The sequence below is a fragment of the Syzygium oleosum genome, unplaced genomic scaffold (genome assembly GCF_021117445.2).
Source record: "Syzygium oleosum isolate NSW1041296 unplaced genomic scaffold, Sole_v2.1 Sole_v2.08, whole genome shotgun sequence".
Lineage (NCBI taxonomy): Eukaryota > Viridiplantae > Streptophyta > Magnoliopsida > Myrtales > Myrtaceae > Syzygium > Syzygium oleosum.
In genome coordinates, this window is record NW_026607492.1 from 1,320,814 (window position 1) to 1,333,164 (window position 12,351).

The 12,351-nt window shown below is 41.8% G+C and overlaps 1 protein-coding gene across 1 annotated transcript; it reads left to right on the forward strand.

Moving 5' to 3' along the window:
* Positions 1-3,014: 3,014 nt before the first annotated feature.
* LOC115672550 (probable WRKY transcription factor 75) lies at positions 3,015-5,347 on the forward strand. The gene is made up of 2 exons (XM_030594360.2): positions 3,015-3,616; positions 4,839-5,347. Exons 1-2 carry the CDS (start codon positions 3,243-3,245, stop codon positions 5,014-5,016), a joined length of 552 nt encoding a protein of 183 aa, XP_030450220.1. The 5' UTR covers positions 3,015-3,242; the 3' UTR covers positions 5,017-5,347.
* The last annotated feature ends 7,004 nt before the right edge of the window (positions 5,348-12,351 follow it).

Sequence of the window (12,351 nt, forward strand, 5' to 3'; positions counted from 1 at the left end):
TGCTTGACTCTCTCGACTTCTTCAATGTAATTGTACGCTCATAAAACTTGATCAGTTGCCTGGTGTTCTAAGTGCATATTCGTCTCCTTCTTAATCAATTCCTTGGATTGCGATTCATGAAGCGTGCGATGGATCTAAGTTTAAGAGCAATGCGATTGATGTGCCGGAGATCAAGAAGCCGAAATTTGGTTCTTGTGTGATCAACAGGCATAATAAACTTATATAACCTACGTCGTGTGAACGTTGTTTCGCCATAATTCGACTCTACAACGACATACATTTCACCGAAAGTCATTTTTTGGTTATAGGTTTTGTGGCGATTCCGAACAAGAAATATTACAGGTTAACAAGGGAATCAAAAACTTCATGTCAAACAGAACTAAACGTACACAAACAATGTCGAAATTTAATTGCAACAAAGCCTGAGAACGTAATCACTTCAAACGAAACCGAACGTATGAAAACTATGCTGGAATTTAATCGACGATGAAGTACCCAAGATCTACAGCAAAGATACATGCCGAAATTTAACCGCTTGAGAGCAAATCTTCTGCCGTTTTAGCCATGTTTCCATATCTCTGAGAATCATGATCCCATGTCCTCATGATACCATGATCTTTCCTTTGGGTGGTTACTCCTTTAAAATCATGCCTCGATCATTTGCCCTTGCTTGGTTAGTTCTATTTCTTCTCACAATCCGTTGCTCTTTTTACAGGTGATTTCAAATCAAAATGTTAAAACTGTTCCTTGGCGCCTCCCAAACATCCAATCTTCGTTCGGTGTCTCAATCGGTAACTTATTGTCTCTTTTCATCGGTATCTTTGCTAACTAGTTTTGTTATAACAATCGTCAACCATACACCATTGTATATCAATAGCTAATTTATGGTAATGCATGTATATTAATTTTGACCACTCTTACAATCGTCGACAATGGCTCACATATCTAGTGGCGATAACCTTTCGTCTCTTAGCTACATGTTTTACTCATGTTGATGACCTTGTTAAATTTTGGTGTAAACAGACGTACAACGAAAATTGTGTTGAGAACTAATTTGCTTTCATGCCATGGGGAGATTATAGTGGTCAAATTAGTGATAGAAGTGGTGGCCGTCAACGTCCGCGGTGGTGAATGATCGAATTATGATCAGGGTGTCGAGTATTTGTTAACTTGACGTGATTAAACTTATAACAATAGATGATATGATGCAAAAATAAAATCACAATAGAAGAGTGTTGGATGACAAACAATTTTATGAGTTGATTAGGTTAAACCGTTCAGCCAAAGGAAAAAAAGTCAAGCCTGCAACGGAAGGATTATGTATGTTCCGTAACCACCAAGCATGATAGCCCATGGTAAATGAGCCATCATAGTGTAAACCAGGAGGTAACAAGTTTGGGTCACATCGAACATCTGATCAGTTTGTACCTTGAGTATATGCTATCTTATATAAAGAGACTTCCTGATTTCTAGCACGTCGGCAGGGATGCGGTAACGAGTATATTTACTTACAGATGGATTGAATATGTCTAACTCAAAGCGATCATTTCGGAGCGCGCATGAGAAAAGGGGGTTAGTGTAGCCGGTCTCTTCCTTAACCCTTCAACTGTTTATATATAATAAAAAAGAGAGGTACGTTTCTGTTTATGGGGGGAGCTATCTTCTCAAACTCGTCTTGGCATGAGCAGAAACGTTAAGCAGGCGATCCTCAGAACAACGATTTTGGCAAAAGAAATAATTTGCATGTGCCCTCGTTGCAGCAGGGACCCTACAGAGAAAGACGGAAAGTAAGAATGAATCGGGAGGCAGATACATGAACCACGAGCGTAATTAGCGTCGTTCGGGAGGTAACTTCCTGAAGCTGACTATACTACTGTTAGTAACACTCATGATCTTATCTTTCTTTTTATTGATCCTCCATCATCAGCACCCCACTAACGAGTTCAAAGCAAAGTTGCAGTCCAATGTGGCCGAGGAAGCTCATTGGCGCGTACCCTCCTCACAGATACATGCATGCACCAGCAGGTCCGGTACCGAATCTGCAAATTTCGACTCGCTATATCTAGCACTACGTTTCGCAAGATCCTCCATTTATAAGAAAGCATTTCGTGTTAGTACATTCCCGGCGATGCAACGGGTAGCCATTCGAATATATAAAATATAGAGAAAATGACTTAAATAGTCTATGAACTTTAGTCGAATGTGCGAACTGATCCCCGAACTTTTAATTTCTTCAATTGTGGTCCCTAAATTTATGGTACATGTTCAATTAAATCCCTGAACTATATGAAAATGCTTAATGTGGTTCATGGGCTTGATATAATGGAACGATAAGATTGGACGTTTTCATATAATTTATGGACTAAATTGAATATTTATCAAAAATTGAGCAATCATATCGAACAAACTAAGAATTTAAGAATTACGTTACGCGTCATGCCATAGGTCAGGAACCATTTATATAATCATCCTTAAAACGTTCTATTAGTAGATTCGATGGGTGACGTGTGGTTCTTTATACTGTACAAGGTTGCTTTTTTTTTTTTTATATTGGAGTCAAGGCTTCTGCCCAATCAAATTCGGAGGGAATAGTCTCTACTACAGACCGATTCTCGATTGGAGCGAGACACGTGTATCCAAGTACCGTCGGGCGATAATAATAATAATGTTATCTTCCACAGAGCGTGTCGCCCGCCAATCACAAGCGAGCTCGGAGGCCCTGCAGCGTCTCTGTCTTTCCTCGTTCGGCCAAACCTCGTAAGGTAAGAAAAGATTACAATCCCCCAACGTAACTTTCGTTCCCCCCCTAATGATGAAAGCCGCCACCAGTTTTCAAACTCACTAATCTTTTATTTGTTTCTATGTTTCTATTCGCTCGTCACGTCCGCCGGCGAAGCCCTAATTTTCCAAATCTTGGAAAAATCCTCGTGCCATTCACGCCACCGGTACCCACCATCTGCGCATCGCTATATACCTTTCAAACTTCCTTCCTTCCTCTGACCTAAAAAAAAAAAAAAAAAAACCTTCCTTCCTTCCTCCTTCCTCCTTCCTCTTACCTTCGCAGTAGAGACAGAATTACGGTCGATAGCTCTCTGTATTCTATCCTTTTCATGCTCTTTTTTATGGCTCACCAGCCGCCTTCCATTCTAATATCAACACGTTCGTAAAACAGTTCAAAACCAGATTCGTCTCCTCCCCCTCCGCTTCTTTCGTCCCCTCGCACGACCAGCTGTTCACCCTCGATGGAAAGACATCAAATGCTGTTCCCGTCGTCGACGGGTGCGATGGCCTTCCCGTTCGCGTTCGATGCGGGAGGCGCCCGTGTCCAGAGCGCCGGCTTCGGCGGCGATCTGATGAGCTCGTCGATGCATGGATTCTTGGGATTGAAAGGCGCCGAGGACAGCGGGATAGTCCCGAGATCGAAGGCCGAGTTTGATGCTGCTCACGGGAGCTCGGCATGTGAGGGCGGTGAGAAAATGGGGAAGAAGAAGGGGGAGAAGAAGATCCGGCGGCCGAGGATCGCTTTCCAGACCCGGAGTCAAGTGGACATATTGGACGACGGTTATCGATGGAGGAAGTATGGACAAAAAGCAGTCAAGAACAACAGATTTCCCAGGTCTGTGCACATTCTTTCTTCTAATGTTTACACTGTCGGTCCATGTCGCAGATGTTTTAGATCTCTTTTTTCCCAGTATTTATCTTTTCCTTTCTTCCTAATTTGTCGATCGGTTCTTCACTTTTAATTACTTCCTCAGACATTTGCGAAGCGACACTATTTCGATTGGTGAAAGATGAAAAAGAAAGGGAAGATAAGTCAAAAAGAAAAAGAAAGAGGAAGAAAAAATAGCTCAAGCCCTAATTTCGAGGCCTGGCTTTTCTAGGGTTTTGAATGTTACGTGAAACAAATTATTGCATGCACAGTGAGTAGAAATCAGAAATTCCTCAACAGACAACCCTCTGAACATTGCATGTTCGTAGTTTAGATCTTTTTAATGAATCACCTTATCCGAAATGTCGTTCATTCAAAATGATTTCTGTTCCCTAACTCGGCTTTTCGACCTGCCTGTTGGAAGAGAAGGGCTCTAGAGCGAACATCTTAGGTTATCGAATTAAGGCATAGGTTGGAGATAATTAAGATGTTTTCCGTAATTAAGAAGATGCATATAGTTGCATGATTAGCGAGTAAAATTATCTCGAAAGACGAGAGAGATCACTTGTGAATTGATTCCATGGTCTCCTTGCTTTTCTTTTTTCGACAATTGGGAAGTTTATCGAATGCCAAAGTTATACAATAGCCGCACCAATTAGTACATACGACATACACTGTATATAAACAAGCCAAGACGTTCTTACGGTGACTGTACACAATGTTTCCTTCATTGTGGCATTAAAAAGAATCCAATTAAATTCTGTAGTGACCATTAACAAATGATGGACGTTCCTCCGAGTTACATAACCAAAGTTGAAGCTATTGACAAAGTATTCAAGAGTGCTTTCGCATTGCGTCGTCCCCCAATGTGTTTACTGTATATTCAAAATGATTGTACTCACATGCAATCATTATTCGGTTGATCCTTACTGTACACGACGATCATTATCGGTACGTACTTTTAGTGAAAATCCTCTCCAATGTCCATGCCAAAGATAATTCTGACCCTTCCTTGTTTATGAAATCTCTCTTCTATGCAAGTAAACGATTTAAAAATATCTCCACTTGCATTGACATTCAAACTATATTCATGTAACATTGGGCTAAAAGAACTACACATTACATACATCTCTACTATGTCACACAGCACCAGGAAATCCAAGCGTTTGATATATGTTTAATTTTGCAGAAGCTATTATCGCTGCACGCACCCGGGATGCAACGTGAAGAAGCAAGTCCAGAGGCTAGCCAAAGATGAGGGCGTAGTGGTGACCACCTACGAAGGGACTCACACCCATCCCATCCAAAAGTCGACCGAGAACTTCGAACACATCTTGAGTCAGATGCAGATCTACCCTCCCTATTAAGAACCTGCTCATTATTAAAACCTACTTTATCGTGTCTTGTTGCATGCACACTGTAAAGAGAACTTGCACAAGCTCATGCATCACCATCACCATCATCATCCTCCAGTGAAAAAATAAATAAAGTGTTGAGAAATCGATGAACAATCGGAGGGGCCACAGGATTTCTTATACATGTGTTGGGGTTTGCATTCATTGTAAACTGTTTTTTTCCCAATTATTTACAAATTATACAAAGTGATTTCTAGGATAGATTACTCAAAAAAAAAAAAATTCAATTCTTCCCTTTGCCATGGGCTAGTAAATTGGTTTGGTAAGATATCCTTAACTAGGGATGAGCATGGTTCCAGGTATAACCTGAAATCTGAGAACCTGATCGATGGGAACCTATAGGTTCCAAGTTCCAGGTTCCAGGTTACAAGGTATGTAGGGTAGATTTCAAATTCCAAAAATTGAGGAACCTGTTTCGATGGGTAGGTTCCAGGTTTCAAAAATTGAAGAACCTGTTTCGATGGGTAAGTTCCAGGTTCTAGGTATGCGGAATCTGGAACTTGAAATCTTAAACAAGTTTTTTTGTGTTTTTTCTTGATTTATGTCTTCGCATGATCCTGCGATGTTCCATGGCGTTAGATGATGAGTGTATAATTTAGAACCACTAGTATGAGCTTTCATTTTATGACTTGTTAATGTTTCATATTCTTCATGTATCTAAATATAAGTTGTGATTAGTGGTTCGTAGAAGCAAATGGTGGTTATTAAAGGTGATGATTCCCTGGAATTATTCAATTAATAATACAGGTGAAACCTAGGTAGACCCTAGAACTGACCTTGGAACCTGTGACAGGGTAGGTTCCAAGTTCCACGTTCCGACAAGTAGGTTTCAGGTTCCAAAAAATGAGGAACTTGTACTCGAGAGTAGGTTTTAAGTTCCAGGTGAAACCTGTAAGGAACTTGGAACCGCTCACCCCTATCCTTAACTAAAGACACGTTAGATTTGTGCTTAAGGTTACTTTTCTTGGGACAATGTCCATTTAGTTGATGGTGTGGATAAGAAACAGCTTGATCCTATTTTTACTAGGCGTAATCCGCATCAATGTCGTCACAAGATTAACTTCTGCAAGAAACTTATCTGAAGATTCTTTTAGTACGGATCCTTTCCTTTCCGCATATCGTCAAGCCGGATCATGAGCGGAAGTTGAAATTAGTGAGTCAATTACATCCCTGTTGGCGAGAGATCCTCATCGAACAAGCATTTTTCAGTCCTCTGCTCCCCCACAGTGAGCTGGATGAGGGGAGACCCTCACGTCCGGTTCGGAGGGCAAGACTGAAAAGAATGGTAGCAGAACCGCGAAGGAAAGAACTCGGGGATATGCGCGAAAGCAAGAGCTGCACACCAGAACAGGCGAGTCCACTATTTCGTCATTCATTTCCATCTCTTACTTTCCAGGATTCCTCGTCATGCCACGTGCGGAGATCTTTCCATCGATAGAGTCGAGGGCTCGCTTCATATAGGTCTTCGTCGGATAGTTATCAGCAATCGAATTTGGGAGAAGGTTGGGGTGTTAACATCCATAAGAGCAGCCTAATCCTTTCTCCCTCAGACGCCCACGTGTCTCTTTTGTGGAGTCCTCGTTCACCATTCAGACCCAATTTCAAAGCCAAAACCCCCTTCCAATCCACCAGAATTTTCCATGCGCTTGCAGAATAAGTCCGGTTACTGTGCTAGTAGTCGACTGGACCGATCGCCCGCGGGATTGGCCTGACTAGTAGTAACTGGAATCCACATCATGGTTTGTAATTTTCTTGCCGATCGAGTTAGGAAAGCGTAGGCATCAAGCCGCTCGAACCCGGACTCGGATCTCGCGATTTTTCGTGATCTTGACTCTGTCCGATCCATTTCGACTAGGTTGATCCCATGTTTTTCTGTACCCGGCATGCGTTTCTTGCATTAATCCAGTGCGTCGGCGTCCGGAATTTACCTTAATATATTTTGTGTTTTCTTCGATATGTATCTAAAGTTACACGAAAAAGTTTTCTCGATTGAGAGCTGATAAATTTGTGCTCGGTTTCATTCTTGATGAGCCAAAATAAAAAAATTTCTTTCTTGCTTAACTGAGAAAGAAAACAAACACAATCTAATTGATCTAGCTATCTGAATTCCTTATTCAAGGAAAAATTAAAAGAAAAAGTACTTCACAAATCATTATAGTCTTTGAGATGACCCCTTGCCTGTGGTCGCTGTAAAAAGCTGTTGGTAGAAAAATAAATCACTGGTAACGTGATTCTCGGTAACTTGCAACATTTTTATAAAGTTATATACTTTTTTTTTTTTTACAATTCGCAAGTTACAAGCTTCCATTGTTTTTTTTATCAATATCTTGAATTTATCAACTCTTATATGAAATTATTATTTTTTTGCAAATTAAATTATCAACTAATTGAATTACCAACTCTCATTTGAATTATTTGCCGACACTTATTTATTATTCTAATATAACTTTTGTAGTCGTTCACCAAGTTTTGGTTACCTTTCTCACAAATGTCTATAACTTATCAGCTTTTATATGAATTTAGAAAAATATATGTGTGTGACTTATCGGCTTTGTCTCGTTAGGTTACTAACTAATTTTGGTTTATCAGCTCTCATTTAAGTTAGTTACTAACTTATCTATAAGTTAGCTATTTTTGGCTCCGTTTATTTCGCCGAAAATGAATGATTTGAAAATATTTTCCTAAAAACGATCTTTTATATTGCTTAAAAAAATGAATGAAAGAAAAATATTTTCGTCGTTCATGAAAATGTCTAGACAAAAGCTGTCATTAATCCGTTCGTTTGGCGGAAAATATTCTCCTTTTGGAAAATATTTTCCCGGAAGTCATTTTCCTGGAAAATGTTTTCCTGAACATAATTTTCCGGTGTTCGGCGACCAATATGAAAAAGTTTCGGAAAATATTTTTCGCCAGGTCTGCGACCGTGCCGGCCGGCCGGCGTCCGCGACCGGCGGGCGGCGGCGGCCGGCGGCCGGCGGCGGCCGGCGACGGCGGCGGTCGGCGACCTTAGTGAAGAAGAAGAAGAAGCTCGGAAAATGATTTCCGCTTTTGAAGAAGCGGAAGTCATTTTCCGTAGACTTAGGCTATTTTGTGAGGGGAAGGAAAATATTTTCCCACGGAAAACGTTTTCCGCCCCGAACACTGGAAAACCCGGAAAATATTTTCCAGGAGAATATTTTCCGCCAAACGAACGGGCCTTAATAATGAAAACATTTTCCATTGACTAATCATTTCGTGCGATACATATGATCAATTTTAGCAAAATATTATCCAAACCATTCATTTTTCGTGAAATAAACGGAACATTTATTTACTTTACTTTACCAACTTATTTGTTGTTTACCTTTTGCGTTGCTCAAGCCCGCTCATCACATAAAATTTATATAGCAATCTTCGGGTCAAGCCGGATCAAAGATGGGCGGGTCAGGCTTGCTCATGTGAGGATATTGGTCAAGTTCTCCCATTTATCTCTCGGGCCCAGGTGGACTGACTGGACCGCCTAACCTTTGATCGCTCAATATTCACGTAGGCCTGCTTCGAAGAACCGGCATCTCCCATTTTTATGTTATTCAGCCGCTCGACATCTTGCTCTCCTCCCTTAAGCAAGTGACAATAGACTCAAATCTGCTAGTCGATCATATACTTCCATTCATGGACTAAGTCAACCATCATTGTGCAATCACATTAAAGAATCGTACATTACCCTAATTCAAGGAGGAGGGCAAAATATGACACATTTATATGATATTCCATAGATAAATATACATGCTAAGTAAAGATTATACTAAGCCTGAGGAGCTGGTGCCGGTTGGGAAGAGGTTGCGCCGGTCCCGAGCAACGTCCTCCCTCGATCCATCATTTGGCGTTAAGTAAAACAAGAATCAAGCTCAAACCTAGGACAAAATCGATTGCCATATTGGCACGGCTCAATCAAACGAAAGGACTCAACCCAGACTATTGAGAGCTTTTGATTTGATTGAACCGTGCCAACATATCAATCACTACGCGAGAAGATGCCGAGATCAATCCATAGAGATTAACTCCGCCAAGACCGTCATCAACGTGTCTAAAAAAGCATGAACCGTCGGAGAACCAATGCGCGATCGTCACGTCGGACTACATGAGCAAAGCGCAAGAGATGAAGAGCAGAAGATCAAAGATGATGTTTGAGATTGAAGAGAAGCAAATCCAAGGAAGAGAAACGAACGAATGGAGAGAGTTGGGGAAATCTTGGCTTCATATATAGATCAAGATAGGTATGCTGTTCATAGAGGGAAAGAGGGAGAATTGATTGTTTAATCAATCTGTACTCGATCTTTTTGCAAAAGTGGGTGAAGGGAAAGCTTTTCGTTTTCTTTCTCTTACACCTACCATCGTTAACTCTGCATCTAATTTCGCTAACCTAAAAGGCCAATCACTCTCTCTCTCTCTCTCTCTCTCTCTCTCTCTCTCTCTCTCTCTCTCTCTCTCTCTCTCTCCCCTTTTTATTGTTACCAATCCATCGAATTATTGGGTCACCATCGGGGTCATCGTAGCATCATCTTGTATGTTCTTATCATTTCCCCTGTTAGGTCGTAACTCTTAGAGTATATTTGTTTCGCGGAGATTGAATGATTAGAAGTGCTTTAGAGTGTTAAGCAGCGCCATCGTCACCGCTTGGATCGCTGTGCCCACCTGCACAGAGCGAGCAAAACTGTCCACTGAGGAGCCCTGAATGATCTCAGCGAGCACACGCAATCGCTCCCTCGGTCGTACCTTCGACGAAAGATCCATCAACATTGATCTTTAGGGTACCCGAATTCGGGTGCTTCCTGATCTGAGGTAAATCTCTGACTTTTGTGGCATCTTCTTTATCTGCTGGTATCCATTTGGAGCAATGTGGGCCAACTGAGCGTTCCTTATTTTGATCGATTCCTTTGGGCGGGTCGGGTCGGGTCGATTTTATTGTTGGAGAGAGGCCCGGTAAGAATGAAACTATTCGAGCTTCTTTGGGCCTAGGCCCATTTCGCTGCGTATGATCCAATGTCTTGACTTTGTGGGCTTTCGCAACGAGAATGAGGTGACAAAAAAAACCCACTAAAAGTCATTTGAGGTTCTCCCACTTTGCAAGAGAGATCAATTAGCAAAGAAACAAAAGGCACAATGAGAAATGATCTTGATCTACATTACAATATCGAAACGTATTGGTTGCTCCGAAATTCGTTTGTAATAGACTTCGCGGGACCTGCTAATCATACCGTTCTCTCTCTTTTTTTTTTTTGTCGAGCCAAAAAAGGCCTTTTTATGTTGACATAACTGCCCGATCGTTCTTAATTCTTGTATGGAACTACATGATGAAATAGCGAGCACCGTGCATTGACCGAGCGGCTCTCTGACCACCTTAACTCTCGACCGATGTCTCGATACAGAGAAGTGGGCTCGAAGATCATTGTCACCGATTTTAGAGACGAATATCTTAGCCGATTCTTTCCGATCTCCCTAAAACGAGGTGACTGTACATTCTATTCACTTTCGACCTTATCCACATGCGCTGTTCTTGTATCCATTCACTGTCACCTTATCCACATGCGCTGTTCTTGTATCCGTTCACTTTCACCTTATCCACACCACAATATGCAAGTTCCTCGTAATGACAGTGGATGTCGCTCAACCTGCAACTTACAATAGCGATATGGGAAAATGGTGTTTCTTAACGAGTGATTTTCAATGTCCTAGGTGCGGTTTTCTATCCACTTTATTCCTCATTCCAGCATCGCTGGCGTACCAATTCTAATCCTGACCCTAACCCATACCCTAATCCCGGTAGTTCGGGTGGGGAAAGACATCGCTTTTCGGACCACAAATATATTCTCAACTTTATACGAAAAGAAAGAAAGAAAAGTAGATGGAACCTTCTAAAGGTATGCAGCCGTATACCAGTCAAAGTACGACCATAGCCTTTTCTTTTTCTAATTTTTGCTTTAATTAAGTGGTCATGCGAATCAAAGAGCTCCATAGCAAGGCCCATTTGGACGACTCCCTAACATTCTCATTTGGCAAATGGCAATTGGCAATCTTATCCTATGTTTCGCCGAAAACAGTTGTTGGCAAAGGACCTTTCACCAAAGTTAAGATCTTGAGTTTTTAGAAGTGAATTGGGTTCTGTGGCGATTTGAATAGGAAACAATGGATATGGATGAACTCGGAATTATGAATAATAATGAATAGATAATGCCGATAAGGAATCGATAAAGTAAATTGCAGAAAAATTCGATAAGCGTGATTGATTAGCTATCCTTTACAATGGACTTTTCTTGGCATTAGATAGTCTTGTACAAAGTGTAACCGTCGAGAGCAGTTCATTCGAATTACAAACTCTAGCTACTCCCGAGATTTTAGGCCTCAACTCAATTTGCTTGTAATTGCACGTTCTTATTTCATCAATCTTGTCATCGACCATTACCCTTTTATCATATGTCGATTTTTGGTCCCTACCGATTCCCTCTCATCGATGGCGGCCATCTGTATGAGTCGCCGATAGAGGTGTCAAAATGGGTCTTAAACCCATATATGACCCATGGGTCATATATATGTCACTTTAATTTTAAAGAATCAACCTTAAATGGGTTTAAAATTTTAAAGCTTAAAGATAAATGGGTCTAAATGGGTTGAGTTTGGAACCCATATCCAACCCACCCACTAGACCCATCCACACACTCTCTCCCTTTTTACAAAAATGTTTAAAAAAAATCGAAATTTAATTATTTTTTTTCTTTTTCTTTTTTCTTTTCTCTTCTTTCTTTTTCTTTTTTTTTTTATTCCGGTCGGTGGTCGGCCACGGCGACCGGCCACCAGGGCGGGACGACCTCACCGGAGGCCGGCGAAGCTAGAGCTCGTCGGCCTCGGACGAGGCTCGAGCCTCGAGCTCGCCCGATTCCGGCGACCTCGAGGCTCGCCCGATCCCGGCGAGGCTCCAGCCTCGTCAACCTATGGCGAGGCTTGAGCTTGCCGGCCTCAGGCGAGGTTGACCTCGCTGGATCTGGCGAGGTGGAGCCTCGCCGGAGGCCCGGCGAGACTCGAGCTCGCCCGAGGCTGCGAGGCTCCAGGATCCGGCGAGGTCGACCTCGCCTCGAGGCCAAGCTCGAGCCTCGCCGAGCGGCGAGAACGAGCGCCGCCTCCGGCGAGCTCGTCTCTCGCTCGTGGCCGTCGCACACTACGGCTCTAGCGATCGGCCAAAAATAAAGGAAAAGGAAAAAATAAAAATAAAAATAAAAATAATTAAAAATTCGATTTACAAAATAAAAAAAT